The sequence below is a fragment of the Orbicella franksi genome, chromosome 2 (assembly GCF_964199315.1).
Source record: "Orbicella franksi chromosome 2, jaOrbFran1.1, whole genome shotgun sequence".
NCBI lineage: Eukaryota > Metazoa > Cnidaria > Anthozoa > Scleractinia > Merulinidae > Orbicella > Orbicella franksi.
This window is the reverse complement of record NC_138146.1, coordinates 23836929-23859562: the sequence shown is the minus strand read 5'-3', so window position 1 is coordinate 23859562 and position 22634 is coordinate 23836929. Positions and strand designations below refer to the sequence as shown.

At 39.3% G+C, this 22634-nt stretch overlaps 1 protein-coding gene and 1 pseudogene across 7 annotated transcripts in view; both read right to left on the bottom strand.

Annotated features, from left to right (window-relative positions):
* The window catches only part of LOC145478790 (uncharacterized), a 42424-nt pseudogene extending 33094 nt beyond the window's left edge, over positions 1 to 9330 (bottom strand). Inside the window, exon 1 of the transcript XR_014048330.1 lies at positions 8684 to 9330. The product of XR_014048330.1 is annotated as an uncharacterized LOC145478790 (transcript). The remainder of the gene's footprint in view (positions 1 to 8683) is intronic.
* Positions 1 to 21528, bottom strand: part of LOC145478788 (uncharacterized) — a 71074-nt gene extending 49546 nt beyond the window's left edge. For 3 of the 6 annotated variants that reach the window (XM_081456949.1, XM_081456951.1, XM_081456948.1), the window contains exons 1-7: positions 20865 to 21528; positions 19672 to 19719; positions 18836 to 19198; positions 18168 to 18407; positions 13735 to 13950; positions 12741 to 12950; positions 201 to 1031 (exon numbers count right to left, since the gene is read on the bottom strand). In XM_081456949.1, the coding sequence (XP_081313075.1) occupies positions 201 to 1031; positions 12741 to 12950; positions 13735 to 13950; positions 18168 to 18407; positions 18836 to 19198; positions 19672 to 19719; positions 20865 to 21441 (2485 nt within the window). In that variant the 5' untranslated portion in view covers positions 21442 to 21528. Of the gene's footprint in view, positions 1 to 200; positions 1032 to 1200; positions 1411 to 2188; positions 2405 to 2783; positions 3159 to 3836; positions 3885 to 6108; positions 6760 to 11298; positions 12088 to 12740; positions 12951 to 13734; positions 13951 to 18167; positions 18408 to 18835; positions 19199 to 19671; positions 19720 to 20864 lie in introns of those variants that run through there. The other 3 variants (XM_081456950.1, XM_081456952.1, XM_081456953.1) reach the window with 3 other exon arrangements.
* Positions 21529 to 22634: the final 1106 nt, after the last annotated feature.

The following is a 22634-nucleotide window of genomic DNA, read 5'->3' as shown; positions in this document are numbered from 1 at the left end:
GAAGCCTCGAACTCTTTAAATTACGACGCAGATCATTTTTAAAATTTCAATTTACCAAATAAATTTTTCTTCTTCGTTCTACAATTTTTCAGTAATTTAATTTTAATTCTAACTTTTATTTCTTTTAAGGGGAGTTTTATTAAAACTCCCTTTTCGAATTTATTTGAATAAACATATGTATGTATATGAAGTCAACTAACCTTGATTGTGAATCCATTTGTCCAGCGTCGTTGATATAGGTTTAGCACTCTCCTTCTCTAGCTCTTTCAGCTTTTCGAAATCCCTCTCTGCCTCCTTTTTCTCTTTTACAATGTTTTCCAGTTGAATTCTGCAGCCAAACTCTTGGTCTTCGAGCTGAAGCAGTTGCAGGTCCAGGTTACTCCATCTTTGTTTACGCCCTTTCTCCATTACTTCCTCCAATTTCTTCTCTAAACGCGCCTTCCGTTGAAGTATTCTCTCGTAATTTCCTCTTAAACTGCCCTCTCTCAAATGGTAGTATCTCATTCCGTGGTTTCTCTTTTTTATCTCCATCAGAACTTCACGCGTCTCTGGCGAACTAACCAATGATATTATGACCACTTCGTTCCGCGAATTCAGATCTTTAAAAAATGTTTCAATCTTTTCCGCGACTTCCCTTTCAACAATGTCCCCTTTGACACTGTGCTTGACAACCAAGACTGCCACATCACTGTGATACTTTGTGGGCCGATCACCTGCTCTCCATAATTTTTCTATTTGTTCTGGAGAAAGAGCAGGATGAAGCGAACGTGGTTTCACTTTATCCATAGTTTCAGCGAGATCGTACATCCGCAGGGCCTCAAAACACTCTTTCAACACGCTGACTGTAGTATCGGGAAAAAAATTTTTAATTCCTTCAAATGGGAATGTGCCTTTTAAAGGAGACCCGTCTCCAAGTATGAGCCCAAAAAATTGATAGAATTTTTCCAACGTAGCCTCATCAGCTTCTAGCTTTTGAATCAATTCATGGGTGACATCATCGCTCAGATCTTTCAAGCAAAGTTTACTACTCTCTGCAAAGAAAATAAACAACATATTCAAGTACAATTTATGTTTTGTTAGGTTGCAAAGTTTTCCATAATTACAATTTTCACTCAATTCATGGTTCTACCACTAACGAGACAATTAGAAAAATGTCTTTTTCAACTATGAGCGTAGAACAAAATAACATTACAAGTTTACCGTTTATTTCTTCGGTTCCCAGTTCAGATGCTGCAGTGTGTGTTGCCAGACCACTGTCACTTACTTCTGTCGTCACGCTACGAGTGTCTTGGACATCTTCTAAATACTTCTGAACAAAAGCAAGCTTTCCTGGACCCATTAATTTAACCTTACGACGTTGAGATATTTCCAGCTCGTCAGTTCCTTCATCTATCTCTCCAGCTTCAAGTGCTTTGTAAAATAATAATAAAATATCAAAGTTCTTCTATGGAAGCATAGTACGTGAATTTTTTGGATGAATTCTGGCAAAAGTAAGAGGAAAAAGAGAGCCACCCACTGCACAGGTTACTATCCAAAAATTTCTCCTTCTCTTTTATCTTTGGTTACAAATATAACAACAGAAAATATATAACAAATGTAACTACAACGTGTTTACAGGATCTGATTTTGTTACAAACTTATGACGGCAACCGAAGATTTCATTGAGCCTTTAAAAGATAATGGAAGGACTAAGCTTATATAACCATAAAATTCACATCACAGGCGAAATTATTTGCATCTTTATGCAGCGTCAATTTGCGATTTCATGCGGACTGGGGACCAGTTTAACTCACTGAATCCCTGTACAAATCTCGTCCAGCTGTCGAAAACTCTGGGGCAGCCAACGAGCAGGCTCGCCTTTGAACACACGCGCAAGTGTCTTAGCGACTTTGGCGCCACGCCTTCGCTGGCTCATCCCCAAGGCTTTATCCCTCTCCCACGTGACTCAAACGTAAGCATTCCCACATGGTTGCAAGAAAGGGTTCTGGAGCATGCATGTTACTACGGACGTTGTTTACTTTTTAGTGTACGACTAGTGTTGGGTGTTTAAGTCTTCGAGGCCTTTTGAGTGTCATAAAAACACAAGTTACGTGGAATGTTTTGCTTTCATTCTTTTATCGTAATGAAATACTCCGTCGAGGTTGACAGCAACGTTTACCGCCATGTTTTGTAAACTGTTAATTATTACCTTTCCAACTTTCCTGTTGTCTCGAAAAGTTAGTAGCTTCTTCTTCAGGATTGCCAGCTTGTAGAATCTCAGGAGGCAATTGCTGGATTTTTCTCTCTAGAACTGCTATTCTTTCGTTGATGATCTTTAACACCGGTGTTTCTTCTTTAGGTCGAAAAAATACAGCTGAATCAGAGTTTCTCCGTAGCCTTTCTCCGTCACCAATTCTTGCAGTTTCTAAAACAAAAAACATAAACAAAGTAAGAGATTGTATAGATTATGTTAATCCTGCCAAGAGACCAGCGCGATAAGGAGACCAGGACTATCGTTTCCATTCTTTGACGTCGACGTTGAACATTAGGGAACTGACAAAGGAATCTATCTGTTAAAAGCAAGAGAGAATAAGCGACATTTTTGAGGGATCAGAGGAACGAGTCCTGTGAGCGATTTCTGGGTTTTTAGGTTTCATTGTTAAAATCTCTCAATTTTGCACTGTACTTCTCCTACTGTTAGCTACAGGTTGACAAGTCAATAGATCATTTTAACCAAAAAAAAAAAAAGAAAAAAAACGTTTTTGCTGATTGAGTAGGAAGTTGAAGAAATCGAGTTATGTTACCTCGAGCTTCATTGATCAACTCGCGACAGGCTTTGTCGTATTCTTCTTCCTCGATGCTCACTTTCACTTCAACTGTCTCTCCACCTGCACGTTCTTTTACTTGGTCAGTCACAAAGAAGTTGTACAGCCTCCTCTCCAGCGTCCCATCTTGGTATAAATTCCACAAGGTAGTAAGAGCTGATAGAGTTTCAGCTTGAACTGTGAGACACACACAGCCGTCAGTTATATTCACCAGACTGGTGCCAGCAGGAAGAACGCAGCTATTAACGGCGGTGACTAGCTGGTCAAACGTGGACCAACGACTCAAGACTTCCATGGTAGAGACTACTGTTATACCACCTGCAACCACTTTGAATACTGTCTTGATGTTTAGCACTAAAGAAATGCAAAGAACAAAAACAATATGGAGTTATATAGAGTGTCAGACACGTTTCGTGAAACATTTGTTTAGGCACCACAAGTAGAATCCACAAAAGCAATTTAGAGTGGGAGTCAATTTATCTACTACCTATGATATGTGCATTAAGCACGAAATTAAGGAACTTCCAGTTCAAATTTCTCCACAGGAGAATAGCCACAAACTCTTCCTGTTTAAGATTAAACTTTCGGAATCAAATCTTTGTTGCTTTTGTCAAACAGCACAAGAAACGTTGCTTCATCTTTTCTGGGAATGCCCAGTCACAGAAGCCTTTTGTAATAGCGTTCAACAATTTTTCATGAAATAGTTGTCTGGGTACCACGGGTAGAATCCGCAAATAATAATATTACAAACGGGGGGCACCCAACGGGGTACAATTTACTGTTTATGTGTCAGAAACCACAATTATGGGTCTCCTTTTCAGAAGTACTCTTATGCAAATATATATAGATGAAAATACAAGTTACTTTTTATCAAGATTTGCATGCCGGAAATACATTGATCCCTGACCAACACAGTTTGAGAAAGTAGCCCACAAATTTAATTTGATAAGCTGCAGTAAACATAGTTAGCCCAAATGCCAAACAGCTTTCAATCACAATAACAAGTGAAAGAGGACAACTCTCACAGCTCACCACCCATCAATTTATTTCCAATGGATGAAGCAACAGCAACTGCTTGTGCTGAAACAAAAAGACAGAACGTCATACTCACAAACTTACTGTGTTACAAGATTAAAGATTCTCTTATATCAGAATGTTTAGGAGACAATGTAATATGGTTTTGTAATGCTGTATTGCTCAAATAAGCTCCCTCGTAGCATCATTAAATCTAAAGTAAAACCTTTTATACCTCTCAACTGAAACCAGTAACCAACTGAATCCAGCAAAAAACGCCGAATCAACAAAAGTTGCAAATAGCCAAACAAACACAGCATAACGCTAGCTACCTTCCCATTCCTTTCGACAAACCACAGCTTCTGCAGCTGAAAGTTTTCTAGTTTATTTTATACTTCATCTCCTCATTGAAGTTTCAACCCTCTGAAATTGAAGTTAGGGGAAGAGGGGAGGGATATAAGTAAGCTACCGTATTTTCTCAATTAAACGCCCCCGGCGTTTATTTCAAAATTGGCCTCGTGGACCCGGCGTTTATTTGAAGCCGGCGTTTAATCGGGGCCCCGCGTTTATTTATGAAGTGCAATATTCTGTCATTTTTTTCAGATTTATTTATTCACCCATCCTCCGAAACCTAGGGTAGTTTGTCAACACGAAATGACTTTTCCATTCGGTAAACTATCCCTGAGTCTTAGAGGATGATTATTGCTAAAAGAAGTGTCCGCATTTACGATCTTTATACGTATGGCTACTCAAGAAACCGAGGAAACATTTGAATTTGATTGCTGTGTGCGAGGGTACCACGTTACCAAAAAACACTGGAAAGATACTGCGATCGGCGAAGGTCTTATTGTAAGTCATGAAGAAAACAACAAGTACGATCCGTGTGCGATGGCTGTTTACCGTGTGCATGACCTTGATAATGTGAAGATAAATGTCGGACACATCCCAATCGAACTCTCTTCCGCTTTTTGCTTCTTTGTAAAACATGGAGGGAAAATTTCGGCTAAAGTGAGACAGGAAACCTACCGAGCTAGCAACTTGGAACAAGGCGGCCTTGAAGTCCCTATTTCTATTCAATGTGCGATTTCCTCTCGGAAAGGACAACTTATGACAAGATTGAAACAGCTCATAAACAAACGCTAAAGGGATCCTCGCGATTTTAATGACAGTGAGCACCATAACACACGAAAGAAAGTGCGTCATCAGTAATAAGACTTAATGACAACACGAACACGAAAATTTTGTTTTATTTTGTTGTACAGCTACTATTCTTGTTATGTTAAGCCGGACTTTTCCTTTTGAACGTTTATTAAGACTATCAAAACACCATAGCGTACTAGTATGTCGCAGTAGTGCTATTTAATAAGGGAAAAATCAAATTGTTGGTTCGAACGCAAATAAACGCCGGGACCTCGAACAAACGCCGGGGCCTCAATTAAACGCCCCCGGCGTTTATTTCAAAATTGGCCTCGTAGACCCGGCGTTTATACGAGGTCGGCGTTTAATCGGGGTCCGGCGTTTAATTGAGAAAATACGGTACTTGCAATTCTGACTTGATAGTGTTCTATAATTATCTCCTTATTTTTCGGATCATTCGAGCACACACGAAAAGTACCTTGCTTTTTATTTCCGATTTAAGTCTATGAAATGCTCCTGCAGGGAATCATGGTAGTTGTATTCATCAAAGTAAATTATGAATACAGCTACCATGATTCCCTGCAGGCACGTCCCATGAAGGAAATATTAATCGGCCATTAAAAAAGTACTATTTATTCGTGCAGCCTTATGTACGATTTTCAGATCAGGGTGGTCGTGCCAAAAGTGTATTTTAATTAGGATCTGAAATAAATTCAAACCTGGGAGTTATACAGGAAAGATTGCCATGGCAAGGGAGGCTGACATTCTGAAAAGCCGGTTTAAGGTTCCTTTAACTGAAACCGAATGGAGCACATAAATCGTGAATTTGTAGAATTTCTTTATTAATTTTCTTCTATCAGTTTGTCGAGTTTGCAGTTAAGAAATAAAATGAACTGTCATTTGATCTTTACAATGATTTCCTTTGCTTTCACTTTTGTAACTCAAAAACGTTTGCAAACAAACTTTGCCTCGAAACTTTCAAAGTATATTAACTACCGGGATTAAAACTGTCATAGACACCTTAAGGCCACCGAAACATTTAGCTCGCGTCTGCGTGGTTGAGTACAATATAAACACGGCATATTTTTCCAGCTCACAAAGTTTATCCTATTCCTGTGACTGTTTGTATGAAAGAATTAAAAGAAACAAATACCTTTCCTCCTTTTAGAATCATCCTCCTTCCTTTTAAGCTCATCCTCTTGCTTTCTTCGTTCTTCAAACTCCTCCACCTTCTTGAGGAGATCATGATTCTCCGTTTCAGTCAGAATCTCTTTCAAGATGCCCAGTCGGTGAATTCCTAAGTTGTTCTGATTTTCAAGCTCTTCAAATAATGAGGAAACATCTTGAATATGGTCCTCACTTTCTTCCGATATCTTTCCTCGGCACATGGCGACCAGTCTTTCCACATCATTGAGCTCGTCGAGTACCTGGATGATCTGTTTAAGTAATCGATTATATTCCTTCCTTTTTCTCTCGAACGTTTCAACTTTTTCGTTGAAAGACCATTCTCCGACACCTTTTAGTAGCTCTTTCATTTCTTCCAGGCGATCAGCTCCTAGATTATTCTGTTCTTCCAATTCTTGAAACAACGACCGCACATCTTGGATGTTGTCTTCGCTCCCAGACGCCAACTTCCCTCTGCACATAAACAGTAAACGATCGAGAACGTTCAGCTCTTCGAGTCTCTGACTTATTTCAAACAGTAAATTGTTGTACTCGATGGAAGACATTTTAAGCAGTGTCTCTTTTCCCTTGATTTGATTTCAGCTCGGCATGATCGATGTTAAAGTCCTCAAAGTTACAATCCAACATGGCGGGTTGAAAGTACTCCAGACGTTGGTTTCAAGAGTCACGGAAAAAAAAGTCACGCGAATTTAAAGTCACGCGTTTCGAAAAAGTAACAAGCACGATCAGAATAAATTTTAATAAAAACGCAGCCTGAAAAAGGCAATGATACCGTGAAGTTTCAAAACAATGCGGACACGGGTTCATTTCTCTCCAGTAGTCACGAAAATTCGTCTCACTTCAAGCCAAAACATTAAATATGGAAAGGATATTACATGGCAGCGTGAAGCTTTGAATGTTATTTTCGAGTGATAAAATAATTATTTTACGAACGAGCACAGTGAAAGATTAAAATGTTGATTTTAACACGAAGGAGTAGAATTTGTATCTTCAAGTCACCGTGTAAATGTTCTTTTTATTACAGTACTATATGGACAAACTGACTGATTGAGAAAACAAGTGAAAAAAGCGAGAAATGACGTCATCAATATCCTCAAAAGAAAACGCCTTTCGGGTCCCGGATGTAGTTCCGTCTGAATTTTACGATAGTGTATTTTGACACTCGTGTTATGTAATTAAGTAAAAACGAAAAATTTCTTAATCACCAGGGATAAAGTTCTGTTTCCTTAGCCATCGTGATTTGCAAACTTGTTTCACCCCAGGAGGCTTGCCTAGGCTAGGGTACCCGAGAAAAAGTTACAGCATTTAGAAGTTACAGCATTTAACCATAGTTAGTAGCTAACTATGATTTAACGTGGGATGGTGTTCATTGTCTTGTAAAAAGTTCTGTGAGCGCTTGTGAACAGATGTTTTCCCTTGGTTGAGGTCGAATTTCCGAGTCGTTTGAAATCTTCGTTACTTTGTCGAAAAATAATCGATGTACGATATTAGTGATGTGGCCAAGTTTCAGAATGAAATCTTGTATGGAATTGAAGGGACCATTGATGAAGATTATTCACGTTTCATAACGCACAGCGATACAATGATCGTGATAGGGATTGCCAAGTCACCAGAAATATCATGCGAACTAAACCAAACAGAAAATCGATCGCACTTCAACTTTCTGGCGAGCTCTATTAGCGAACTCAATGGAACCCAACAGGGTTCGATTTGGCTTGAAAATAAAGAGTGCAGAAATATAGCTGATTATTGTGATAACAATTTAAGTTGCTAAGATGTTGAAGATCATTTGCATCATTTGTTTCATCATTTGGTTTCATTGGCCCTGAAAAGCCCCATTTGGGAGTGGTCAATTAAGATATTTATTTTAATTAAGACATTTATTACTGTACTACAAAATTGTTTCGAAATTTCATTTCTTGCTAACACATGACTTGGAAAGCCGTTGAAACCGGTTTTGAAAGCCCGGCTTAGTCAATCGAACATAATCGAACTTCAAGAGTTCAACTGTGCTCGATAGGCCATTACCGAGTTACCTTATGCCTCTGTTTCGAAACGAATCCTCTTGCAAAACCTTTCAGATGAAACTGGTGAGTTACGGGAAACACATTTCATAATGAATGGTTTTGCACGAAGACTCGTTTTGACACAGAGGCAAAAGGCAACTCGGAAATGGTCCATTAAATAAGGGTCAGTGATCTTAAGTTAAGCAGCAAAGATGAACAACAGCTCTGAGAGCGACATTGTACTCGTAATCATGCCTTCATTTCGATCAAAGTTCCCTTATTCCATCTGAGTTCTGTTTTAAGTTCCTGTGAGTGATTTTCAGTGGTAATTTGGTTGCTGGGCAATTACAAATTAACATCAACAGTTAAACAAACTTTTTTTAATACATATTTTTTTAAACTATTCTACAATTTTCATAATGAGAAAGGTCCACTAATCTAATTTAAAATCCGCTCGAATTAAACTGCGCATAGTGCAATGTTTAAACATATGACATAACAACGGCTTATCATACCAGAGAAGTTACATATAATTACTTGCGAAAAAGGTAAGCAATTTAGTTACTTGTGTAAGTTACCTTTCCCGAAAAGGCCCTTTTCACAATACGTATAAAAGTTATTCAAAAGAATAAAGCACTTTAGAATAACATCATCTAAAATAGGAAAATAAACAAAGGAAGCTTGCAAGAGGTAATACACCCAATCTTGGTTTTCCTGTGACGTCATTGCCGCCATTTTAGAATGCATTGACAGAAACATTCTATTTAAAGGAGCTACGTCACGGTTTGCGCATCTTGAAAAGTTTAGCCTAAAGTTTTCAAGTTCGTCGTTTATAATCCGGGTCAATCTTCTCCATCCTTTACCATCCTTGTTCCTTTATGGTTTATGATCATCTATTTGGTGTTTTTTTTTCCCTATCTTAGTAAACTATTATTTCCAGGTATCCTTTAACTTAAAGGTAATTTTGTACGCGGCCAATGTAGCTCAAAATGCCGAATGTTTTCAAAATATTTTAGCTGAAGTTGCCATCAACAGTAGAGAGATCCCTTGTTCCCTCAAATTAAGAGCTGGATTTAACTAAATTTACGACAGGTAAGAAAGAGCAGACTAAAACTGATAATACAAGCTAATACAGAACATATCAATGGCATGTTAACTTCTACCTTAAACATTTTCCGGGACAAAGAAACCGAGAAAACCGAAGAGCGAGGCAATGAAATCTGACGTTACCGTGATAAGAGGTCAAGTCAGCTGGTCACGTGACGAACCCGTAGAAAAGGCCGCAAATGACCTGATTTTCTTTTCACAGGTTTTCAAACTCAATAAAATGACGAAATTCTGCTATTTGCTAGTTAAGAAGGGCATTAAAATTCCCACTGTTCTTCAGTTCCTCATTTTAACTTAGAGAGGTTCACCGTCTATTGACCGAAACCTACTTTATATTTAAACTCTGACGAAGGATAGCTTCGACTCTATTTGTACGTGTTACGATGGCAAAAGTACACATCACAGAATTCAGCTTGTTTGGCTGAGTCTAACAACAGTGAGCACAGAATATGTACTCCGCTCATGACAACTAAACCAGTATATTACGAGCGGTCTTCAATTGAGTGTCAAACAACGATAACAAACACAAACAATGCAGTGAACCACACCACTGATGGCAAGAAGAAAATACAAGAAACGACAATGGAAGCGCGGGAAATAGAATATGACTTCACGCATGCCAGGTTGTACAGTAAATTACGTAAGCCAAACACAGGGCGAAGTGGGGCAAAAAGAGTTAATAAAAGCAATTCTGAACTATAAAGACTCAGTTGAAAACCGTTCTGAATTCCGCTGTATTTACATTACTGAAAATTTGACGACTAACTTTGTAAAGTGAAAGCTCACAGGGAGCTCTTTCTTCCTACAGCCTTTTCAAAGTAACGTTTTGCAAGCCTGTACTGTGGAAACGTGTAGGGTTTGCTTAAATTACGGACGAAAAATAAGAAAGAGGGCGCTGGGCGTGATTAGTAAGTTACATTATCTATCACCTAAACCTTTAAACAATTATAGAACTTGCTAGCTTAGAATCAGTGGTAACTAAACGCTTAAACACACAGTACATGTCATTTAAGAGGAATGTTCCTCTTGCTTTTTCTGAAATGTCGGAAGACTAGACAAACTGTCCTTGATATACATGCAAGGAATCCTATAATGCCTACCCTGAGAATCTCTATTGGTAGCTCTTTTTAATTCTTGCATCATGGAAATAAGATCCAATGTTTGCCAACGCTTGCTGAAAATCTCAATTATCCGAGTGAGGACTGATACGTCTCCGCGATCACGATACACTACATGGAGAGTTTCGGGAACTTTAGCGATGCTTTTCCACTCGACGTGAGAGCTAACCACGAGTTTGGCATGATCTGGAATTAATGTTAACTTCTCAACAACACATTCCTCCAAATTAGTTTCTGTGTTCAACTTGTCTTCACTGATTATAAATACCACAACACAGGTAAATTTCTCTGTAGAAAAAAAATAAAAAACAAAACAAAACAAAGGTCATCTCAGTGAAGCAAAAACACCAAGAACATAGGGAAGCAATAGATGCATCACCACTGACTATGGCTGACTGATTGCAAAAAATGGTTCAATATAGAAGAAATGATAACAAACCTTAAATGAAATTGAACCCATAATGAAACAGATTGTAGCTAGATAGCATAACTTGATTTTCATCGAGGCATCGACTCGCATATCAAGTCAGTTTACTCAGTTTGAATTAGTGGCTTTGTAATACTTGGAAATCATCTTTATTCGCTGTGTACGTTAAACATGCTTATGAAACTCATATAAACTTTCCTTAAAATCAACTAGAATCAACTGTTTTAAAGATTCGTTTTTCATTAGAGTAACTGGTGATTGGAACAGTCTACCTAAGAACATTGTTGAAGCGGGAAGCCTCGAACTCTTTAAATTAAGACTCAGATCATTTTTAAAATTGTAATGTACCAAATAGATTTTTTTTCCTCCTTCAATAACTTTTAATGTAATTTTAATTGTAATTTTTATTCTTTTTTAGGAGAGTTATATTGAAATTCCCTTTTCGAATTAATTTGAATAAACATGTATGTCATGTATGTATGTATATGAAGTCAACTAACCTTGATTGTGAATCCATTTGTCCATAGCCGTTGATATAGCTTTGGTATTCTCCTTCTCTAGCTCTTGCAGCTTTTCCATATCCCTTTTTGCCGCTTTTTCAGCGTTTACCACTTCACCTCTAAACTGCAGTAGCCGTTGCAGTCTCTGTCTTTGTTTACGCCCTATCTCCGTCTGTGTTACTTTCTCCAATTCCTCATGTAAACGCGCCCTCTGTTGAAGTATACTCTTGGGTCTTTCTTCTGAGAAACGGTGGTATCCTATTCTGCGGTTTCTCTCTTTTAGCTCCATCAGAAACTCACGGGTCTCTTGTGGACTAGCCAATGATATTATCGTCACTTCGTTCCGCGAATTCAGATCTTTAAGAAATTTTTCAATCTTTTCTGCGTTTTCCTTGACAACAAGGTCCTCTTCGTGGCCGACAGTGTGATTGACAACCAAGACTGCTACATCACTGTGATACTTTGTGGGCCGATCATCTGCTCTCCGCAATTTTTCTATTTGCTCTGGGGAAACAGCGGGGCGGAGGGAACGTGGTTTCACTTTTTCCAGAATCTCAACGAGATCGTACAACCGCAGGACCTCAAAACACTCTTTCAACACGCTGACTGTAGTGTCGGGAAACATTTTTTTAAATTCTTCTAATGGGAATCTTGACAGATACCGGCCTCTCGTTTTGAAACCGAAAAATTGATAGAATTTTCGTAACGCAGCCCCATCAGCTTGTAGCCTTAGACTCAATTCTACGGTGATATCATCGCTCAGATCTTTCAAGCAAAGTTTACTACACTCTGCAAAGAAAATAATCAACATATTAGAGTATAATTTATGTTTCCTTACAAGGCTGGTTTTCAGTAACGACGGAGTCGGCGTCGGAGTCGGAGTCGTAGTCGGAGTCGTAAGAGCGTTTTTAATTAGTGAAAATCAAAAATGAGAGTCGTAAGCGGAGTCATAAGCTCGACGGAATCGGAGTCGGAAGAATCAGAACGTTTCCATTGCGTCCGATTCCGTTTACGGCTCCGTCGTTTATGATCCAGTGAAAACTACATCGTCGGAGTCGGAAGCAGAAACGGAAGAACCAACCAATCACAAGGCCCGGAAACGAACATTGTGATTTGTTTATTCTTTCGCTCCTGCTTCCGACTCCGACAATCTAGTTTTCACTGGATCGTAAGCGACGGAGTCGTAGGCGGATGCGGTGTTCTGCTTCCGATTCCGTCAGTTTGATTTTCATTAGATCGTGTCACCCCACGCTTCTGATTACAGCTCCGATTACGACTCCGTCACTAGTGAAAACCAGCCTTATTACGATGCAAAGTTTTCCATAATTACAATGTTTACTCAATTCATGGTTTTAACACTAACGGGACAATTGGAAAAATTCCACTTTAAAATATGAGCTTAACTTGAGTAAGTGAACAACAAAATAACATTACAAGTTTACCGTTTATTTCTTCGGTTCCAAGTTCAGAAGCTGCAGTGTGTGTAGCCAAACCACTGTCACTTACTTCTGTCGTCATGCTACGAGTGTCTTGGACATCTTCTAAATACTTCTGAACAAACGCAAGCTTTCCTGGATCCATTGATTTAACCTTATGCCGTTGAGATATTTCCAGCTCCTCAGTTCCTTCATCAGTCTCTCCAGCTTCGAGTGCTTGGTAAAATAATAATTATTCAATATCAAAATTCTTCTATGGGAGCATGATACGTGATTTATTTTTTTGGGTGGATACGGACGAAAGTAAGAGGAATAAGAGAGCGCCCACTGTACAGGCTACTATCCAAACATTTCTCCCGGCCTTCTTTGGTTAAAAATATAACAACAGAAAATATATAACAAATGTAACTACAACGTGCTTATAGGATCTGATTGTGTTGCAACTGAACTTATGACGGCAACTGAAGATTTAATTGAGCCTTTAAAAGATAATGGAAGGACCAAACTTATATAACCATAAAATTCACGTCACAGGCGAAATCATTTGCATCTTTACGCAGCGTCAATTTGGGATTTTATGCGGACTGGGAACCAGTTTAGCTCACTGAATCCCTGTACAAGTCTCGACCAGCTGTCGAAAACTCTGGGGCACCCAACGAGCAGGTTTGCCTTTGAACACACACGCAAGTGTCTAAGCGACTTCGGCGCCACGCGTTCGCTGGTCCATCCCCAAGGCTTTGTCCGTCTCCCGTGTGATTCAAACGTAAGCCTGCCCACAGGGTTGCAAGAAAGAGTTCTGGAGCATGCATATTTCCAGGAACGTTGTTTACTTTTTAGTGTACGACTAGTGTTGGGTGTTTAATTCTACGAGACCTTTTGAATGTCATAAAAACACAAGTTACGCCTAATGCTTTTCTTTCATTCTTGTATCGTAATAAAACACTCCGTCGAGGTTGACAGCAACGTTTAGCGCCGCGTTCTGTAAAATATTAATTATTACCTTTCCAACTTTCCTGTTGTCTCGAAAATTTAGTAGCTTTTTCTTCAGGACTGCAAGCTTGTAGAATCTCAGGAGGCAATTGCTCGATTCTTCTCTCTAGAACTGCTATTCTCTCGTTCATTATCTTCAACACTGGTGTTTCTTCCTTAGGTCGAAAAAATAAAGCTGAATCAGAGTTTCTTCGAAGCCTTTCTCCCTCACCAATGCTTGAAGTTTCTTAAAAAAAAAAAACATAATAAAGGTAAGAGATTGCATGGATTATGTTAATCCTGCCAGGTAACCAGCGCGGCAGGGAGACCAGAAGTCTCATTATGAAAATTATCGTTTTCCTGTTCTTTGACGTCGACGTTGAATATTAGGAAACAAAGAAATTTATCAGTTAAAAGCAAAGGAGAAGAAAGCGACATTTTGGGGGAATCAGAGGAACATAGATTCCCCTCTTCCCGCCCCCTACTGGAAAACTATATTGTACGTACATACATGATATTTGTCAATCGCCAAATTGATGTAGAAAATGTCTGGCAACTTGTTTTAGGCGGAATTTTAATATATCGAAATTGGTCTATTACAGATCGATACATGTATTGAATCAATTAAGAAGATATAACAAACTCCTTTGTTACTATACCACCCTTGCACTCTTATTAATTAACTTACAGCAGCACTTTCTACACACTACCCTTTCTCTAAGCTTTACATATGCGCTGTTAGAACACATTTTTTGTCTTTGTTGCGGAACATTTTTCCTCCCTACAACCAGCTACAAGAAGCCACGAGGGAAACAGTTGCTCGTTAGTAAAAGCGAAAACGGTAACCTGTGAAAAGTTTGAGCTTTCCCGCCCTACATTTTCCTGCCATTCTGAAAAAGAGGACAAAGTAAAAAAAACTGCACATTTACCTAAAACTCTACAACAAGCGATGAAGCAAAGTGAACGTGAAATTACATTGCCCTTTCGGACGCCATCTTTGGTTTTAAGATTTCGGCAACGCGCGCTCAGTAGGACTCTGAGTACCAGGGTAACAAATCAGCCAATCAGACAACAGTACCCTGTGTTTTTACTCTACGGATAAGTATTTTATTCACTGGATCGACAGTTAGGGAAGGATAAGATAGAGGGAATAAGATCGAGGATCTGCCACCCACGCAAGTAATTCGATTTATTCAGATCCGCTTATCTTTCCTATCCTTCCTCTTTCTTTATAAACATTTCCACAAAAAGAAAAACAACAACAACAACAACAAACAAAATTATAACATGTCTACCGTACCCGTATGTACTACAAAGGAATGACGGAATTTTATATTTTTTAAATTTCATTTAATCTCGACAAGATAATGCACACCGTGCTCATACAACTCGACATTGCGCGTGTTCCATTTTCCGCCTCGCTTCCACCTCAAACCCCCCCCCCCTCCCCTTTTATTTTTTCAGGTAGCGAATAGGCCATTTCCGGGTTGCCTTTCGCCTCTGTTTCAAAACGAGTCCTCGTGCAAATTTTTCTTATGAAAATGAGTTGATTTGATGAAAATGAAGTCATAGATCAAACGCATTTTCATAACAATGGCTTCGCTCGAAGACTCGTTTTGACGCCGAGGCAAAGGACAACTCGGAAATGACTTCTTCTGCGTTATGCTCAGCCAACATTCTACGTCATTTGACGTGATGACATCACACAGCCTTTCGTCATCAGCGTGTTACGTCCACACTCGTTTCCAGTCACTAATGCATGTTATTATATGGCTTGTGTTTGTAGGCGATATAACGCGCGCTCTGATTGGTTAATTGTCACTGAATTGTAGGGCATTATTCTCCCGTAATGCCCACGGGCCGATTACGGATTATGCAAATTAGGAAGCGCCCGGCTCGGAAAATTCAAGCGCATTGAAACGATGAAAGCCGATTAAAAATAGTAAGAGAAGTAAATTTAATTCCGAGTAGCTAAAAGTTTAGGGATTTTTCCTTAATAAAATTTACATAGAAGTCGTTTTTGACTTACCGGTAACCTTGGCGAGCACTAGTCAAAAACAATCAAAGTTTGCCGAGTGTCGAGTAAAGCTAAAATCGGTAAGTGAAAGACACCATCGGCAGATGTGTCACGTATCCTGAGCAGAAAACCACGAAGAAACTTATACGTTATCATCTTAGTCACAATAATTACCGAAATATTGAACTCCGTTTCAGTTCTCATCAAATAGATTCCCTCGCTTCAACACAAGCAAGTGAAAATCAGCTTCCAGGTTCATCAGGTGTAAACAATCGGGCGGTTTCTGTCGGTAGCAGTGTTTCTGATACCTGCAGGAAGTTTTAGACGCTCACAAGGTTTGAAAAGTTCATTCATAAGTCCCAGAATTAAGAAGGCCGAGATATGTTGTCGAAAGCTAATGCGAAGATCGAGTTATTCTGAGGAGTGCATTCTGAAGCATCAGTATTTTCTTTCACCGAAAGACCGTTGGTTTGGACCATTTTGAAGCACTTTCTGTCTTTTCTATATGCGTTGACGTTTCGCCACAAAAGTTGGAAAAACTCCCTCATCAAGTTGTGGCTCCACGGTACTAAAATACCTTTTTGAGGGCTGTGAAAATCATTTTTCCCGTAAAGAATTACAGTAGTGAAGTTCACTGACTGTGTAGTTTTGCCCTGGGTTTGAGACGATGAATGAATCGGTAAACGCGCGCATCGCCGGATGTACATTGACGACTTCCGCTGGAATAATTTTTTTTTCTTTAATTCGTGAGCCATATAATAAACAACTTAATAACCTCGACCGTTCGGTCGTTACGGGAAAATCTCAAACCTCGGCCTACCGTATTGACCTCGCTATCGCTCGGTCAATACGGCAAGGCCTCAGTTTGAGATTTTCCCGTAACGACCTCACTCTCGGTTATTAAGTAGTTAATAATTGGCATCCTGAGTATCTTTTAACTCTCGTAATTACGCGAGTTTACTTGGCAAGTTCAATTAATGAGGGTTGTAAAATTCAGCCTCCGTATGTTCGTCAGACGCGATAAATACTGCTCCTGATTACAATCCCTTTTCAATTATGGATATCATAATAAAACACACTGTCGCGTTTACAGGTGAAAACTCGTACTGGTGCGAGTTCGATACCGGTAGGACAATATAATTTCAAGCCGCGGTTACACGAAGGGACAATTTGTCTCCATTCCACGTTCAACGTTGCTAACGCGACGTCATCGTTGCTTGAATGACGAACACTACGCATGTGGTATCACCTGTCTCAGTCTACCAGGTGATAAACCAGGACACATAACGAAATGAGCCGCTGTTCTTCGTTTACATGATTTAAAACACACACAGAACTTTATTTTCGCTTGGGCTGGTTAGGCCGCTTAGGCTGCGTAGGCCTCTAGCAATAGAGTATGCTAATTTGTCAAAATAGCGGCGGGATATTTCTCAGGATAACTCTCGACCTGGCAGAGTGACGAACTCGCATCAGTAGGGAGATGGGACGAACACGTACCGGTATGAAATTCAAACTTGGATCATGTAGCCAGCTCATCATTGTTGAAAACTTTAATTTATAATATCAGTTCCTCACCTTTCCATATTTCGTTTTGTTTCAAAAAGGTAGCTTTCTCCTCCGGATCACATGCCTCTAGAATCTCTGGAAACAATTCCTCAGCAATTTCTCTCACTATGACAGCAATTCTCTCTTTGTAAAATTTCAGTTCGGTCTCAGCGTGTTTTAGCTTTAACAGTATTACCCCGCCCCGCGCCTGCTGAAAACTTTAGCATTGTGAGCAAGTCTCGAGAAGAAATTAATGCGCATCCAAGTTCTCTCCTAAATTTCCGCGCTGTCAGTTCGCTAACGAAATGGTTCAGTTCTTTCGAAAAGGAGTACGGCTATGTTAAGCATAAATTTATATGAAATACGGTTGACTATAATCAGGAGCCCATCACCATAGTGATGGGCCCCTGCTGTAATGTATCGCGATACAAAGAAGAGTCCAAAATTCTGTACTTTTTTATGAGTATCAAGTGATTAACTCTTAGAAAAAACAAAGGACTGGAGACGTTTTAGAGTAAAAAAACGCGAATTCTCCTGCTTATAAGAAGAGCCCCCGTTAGGCAATCCTAAATAAATGCAGAAATAAATACGGTCCTGACGTTCTCCTGGTTCGAGTGTCTACACTGTAGTTTGTTTCATGATTTTCATTCCTTTCCTATTAAAATAGCTTACGCAAGATCACATTCTGTTTTGATGAAATTCTCCACTATTTTACTACATGAAAATACTTTAGTTAGCCTTCGTTTCTGATTGCTTGAGTTCCTTAGGAAAATCCGCAAGTCAAATAGTTACTAAAACGGCCATCCATATTGGGAAAAAGACTTTTAATTTTTTTTCTTGGGGATTAAATCAATTAAGCATCACAGTTTTCCTTTATATACTTTAGAATATCAATTCCTCACCTTCAGATATCTCGTGCTGTTTATAAAAGGCAAATCTTTCTTCCGGACCACGTGCCTCTAGAATCTCTGGCGAAAATTGCTTGATTTCTTTCTCTATAACTGCAATTCTCTCTTTGAGAAATTTTAATTTGGTCTCAGCGTGTTTTAGCTTTAACAGAGGCACTTCTTCTTTTGTTCTGGAATACACATCTGAATCAGAGTTTCTTCGAATCCTTTCTCCGTCACCAATGCCAGCAGCTTCTAAAATAGCAATAAAAAAAGTAAAGCAGTTACAAATATAATTATGTCAAGCTTGCCAAGGAAACAGGTTCCTCGATACTTCTTAGACCTTTTCGTTTCGAACAGATGTAGAAAATGCTCCGAACTCGTCCTCTCTCTGAAATCTTGTCCTTTTCCTGTTTTGGCTTCAATCCTGTTACATGTATCTTTTAAAGTTGTATTACATGTAGCTCAGGCTATCGAGTTTATCATATCTTCTTTTATGAATCCTTAAGTTTTTGTTCAAGACTTGCCCGGATTGTTCGGTTCATTTTTTAAGAATCGTTAGATATATCCTTCTTACCTGTCGATCAAACTCGCTGACAGGTCAACAGATGTTTTAGGCCAACCAAATGAAACGTTTGAAAATGTTTTTGCTGATTTAATTCGCGATTACAAAATTGACTTACCTTGACCTCCATTGATCAACTCTAAACGAGCTTTGTCGTATTCTTCTTCCTCGATGCTCACTTTCACTTCTACTGTCTTTCCACCTGCTCGTTCTTTTACTTCGTCAGTCACAAAGAAGTTGTACAACCGCCTCTCCAGCGTCCCATCTTGGTATAAATTCCACAAGGTAGTGAGAGCTGATAGAGTTTCAGCTTGAACTGTGAGGCACACACAGCCGTCAGTTAGATTCACCAGACTGGTGCCAGCAGGAAGAACGCAGGTGTTAACGGCGGTGACTAGCTGGTCATAGGTGGACCAACCAATCAAGAGCTCAGCAGTAGAAACTACTGCAACCGCTTTGAATACTGTCTTGATGTTTAGCACTGAAGAAATGCAAACAACAACAACAACAAAAAACCAAAAACACACACACACACACACACACACAAAAACGGAGTTATGTAGAGTACCAGACAAGTTTCGTGAAATAGTTGTCTGGGTACCACGGGTAGAATTCGCAAATGATAATACTACAAACAGGGGGGCACCCAACGGGGTCCTTGTCTAGTTGTAAATGTCGCCTCACTGTGCAATTTACTGTTTATGTGTGACAGAAACCACAATTATGTGTCCCTTTCCAGAAGTACTCTTCTACAAGCATATGTAGTTGAAAATATAAGTTACTTTTTAAACAAAATTTTTGCATGCCGGAAATACATACATTGATCCCTGACCAACATAGTTTGAGAAAGCAGCCTAAAAATGTAATCCACCAAGCTGCAATAAACATAGCTAACCCAAAAGCCAAACAGCTTTTCACAATAACTAGCGAAAGAGGACAACTCTCACAACTTACCACCCATCAATTTATTTCCAATGGATGAAGCAACAGCAACTGCTTGTGCTGAAACAAAGAGACAGAACGTCATACTCACAAACGTACTGTGTTACAAGGTTAAAGATTCTCTCAAATCAGAATGCTTTCGAAAAAATGTAATATGCTGTATTGCTCAAATAAGCTTCCTCATAGAATCATTATTATTAAGTAAAACCCATTATACCTCTCAACTGAAACCAGCAATCAGCTGAAACCAGCGAAATATGCTGAATCAACAAAAGTAGCACATAGCTAAACAAACACAGCATAACCTTCTCATTCCTTTCAACAAACCACAGCTTCTTCAGCTGGAAGTTTGCTATTTTATATTGTACTTCATCTCCTCATTCAAGTTTTAGCCCTCTGAAATCGAAGTTAGGGGAAGAGGGGAGGGATATAAATAAGCTACTTGCAATTCTGACTCGATAGTATTCTATAATTATCTCCTTATTGTTCGAATCATTCGAGCATACCCGAAAAGTACCTTGTACCTTGCTTTTTATTTCTGATTCAGTTAGTCTATGAAATGCACCTGCAGGGGATCATGGTAGTTGTATTCATCAAAATAAATGATAAATACAACTACCATAATTCCCTGCAGGCACGTCTCATAGAGGAAATTGGCCATAAAAAATACTAATTTATTCGTGCGGTCTTATGTACGATTTTCAGATCAGGGTGGCCGTGTCAAAAGTGGATTTTAATCAGGATCTGAAATGAATTCAAACCTGGGAATTACAGGAAAGATTGCCATGGCAAGGGAGGCTGACATTCTGAAAAGCCGGTTTAAGTTTCCTTTAATTGAAACCCAGTGGAGCACATAAATCGTGAATTTGTAGAATTTGTTTATTAATTTTTTTTCCATCAGTTTGTCGAGTTTGCAGTTTAGAAATAAAATGAAATGTCATTTGATCTTTACAATGATTTCCTTTGCTTTTACGTCTGTAACTCTGAATTCTTCAAAAACGTTTGCAAACAAACTTTGCCTCGAAACTTTCAAAGTATATTAACTGCCGAGATTAAAATTGTCACATACACCTTTAAGGCCACCGAAACATTTAGCTCGCGTTTGCGTGGTTGAGTACAATATAAACACGGCATATTTTGCCAGCTCACAAAGTTTACCCTATTCCTGTGACTGTTTGTATGAAAGAATTAAAAGAAGCAAATACCTTTCCTCCTTTTAGAATCATCCTCCTTCCGTTTAAGTTCATCCTCTTGCTTTCTTCGTTCTTCGAACCCCTCCACTACCTTGAGGAGATCATGATTCTCCGTTTCAGTCAGAATCTCTTTCAAGATGCCCAGTCGGTGAATTCCTAAGTTGTTCTGGTTTTCAAGCTCTTCAAATAATGAGCAAACATCTCGAATATGGCCCTCACTTTCTTCCGATATCTTTCCTCGGCATATGGCGACCAGTCTTTCCACATCATTGAGCTCGTCGAGTACCTGAATGATCTGTGTAAGTAATCGATTATATTCCTTCCTTTTTCTCTCAAACTTTTCAACTTTTTCGTTGAAAGACCATTCCCCGACACCTTTTAGTAGCTCTTTCATTTCTTCCAGGCGATCAGCTCCTAGATTATTCTGTTCTTCCAATTCTTGAAACAACGACCGCACATCTTGGATGTCGTCTTCGCTCCCAGACGCCAACTTCCCTCTGCACATAAACAGTAAACGATCGAGAACGTTCAGCTCTTCGAGTCTCTGACTTATTTCAAACAGTAAATTGTTGTACTCGATGGAAGACATTTTAAGAAGTGAAGTAAGTGTCTCTTTTCTCTTGATTTGATCTCAGCTCGGCATGATATTTAAAGTCCTCAATGTTACAATCCAACACGGCGGGTTGAAAGTACTCCAGACGTTGGTTTCAAGAGTCACGGAAAAAAAAAAGTCACGCGTTTCGAAAAAGTAACAAGCACGATCAGAATAAATTATAATAAAAACGCAGCCTGTAAAAGGGAATGATACCGTGAAGTTGCAAAACAATGCGGACACGGTTTCATTTCTCTTCAGTAGTCACGAAAATTCGTGGTCACTTGTTTCGGAGAAAGAAGGGTCTATCCTTTGAAATTTGTCTCACTTCAAGCCAAAACATTAAATATGGAAAGGATATTACATGGCGTCGTGAAGATATGAATGTTATTTTGGAGTGATAAAAGAGGGTTCCCAATAGGTTTGGCGGGATGCGGGATTTGGCTTTTTTTCACGGTGATGTTCGGGATTTAAGCTGAAAGCAGGGGCGGGAAGCGGGAATTTCAGTTGCGTGTGGAAGCGGGATTTCGTGTTTTTATAGGGTTGGGATGCGAGATTGTCAAGGGAAACAGAGCGGGATATGGGATTTCAATTCCAACGTGACTTCATCATAAGTTGACCAGCGGAAAAACCGCAAGCTGGCGGAAATAAACCTTTCGTGCCTATAGCTGTGTCAGGTTTCAAGTAATGAATAGCAACGGCTCTGTGCCCATTTTAAAAATATTATCGCTTACCCTACGTATCAGACCGTATGAGGTCTTTGAGTCCTATTGTGGTCTTTTGTGTTGGCCTCTGACATAAATGACATTTGTCCATTTCCGACATTTGCGTCTGTATTCTTGACCTCAGTGTTCTCAGTCCTGATCTTTTCTAGTTTTTCTAGTCTTTGACGTCTTTCGACCTTTTTACGAGCGTTAAGTGGTTTGTTGTGGCCAGTATGGCCACGCCGGATAGCGATGACAGTAATTTACCGAACGAACCGGGAAACGAAGTATGCGACATTATATATTACGTCGCCATTTATTACGAAAAGGGTGCAAGCGGGAATACCTTCCACAGGTTTCACGGAAAGTGAGGACGCTCAAAGCTTTAAAAGAAACCGTCAGGTGTGTTTATTTTTTAAACCTTGGCTGCATTTGACTTTTAGACCTTGTAGGCCCTTTTATTGTGATGTATTCCCGTTGTGTCTG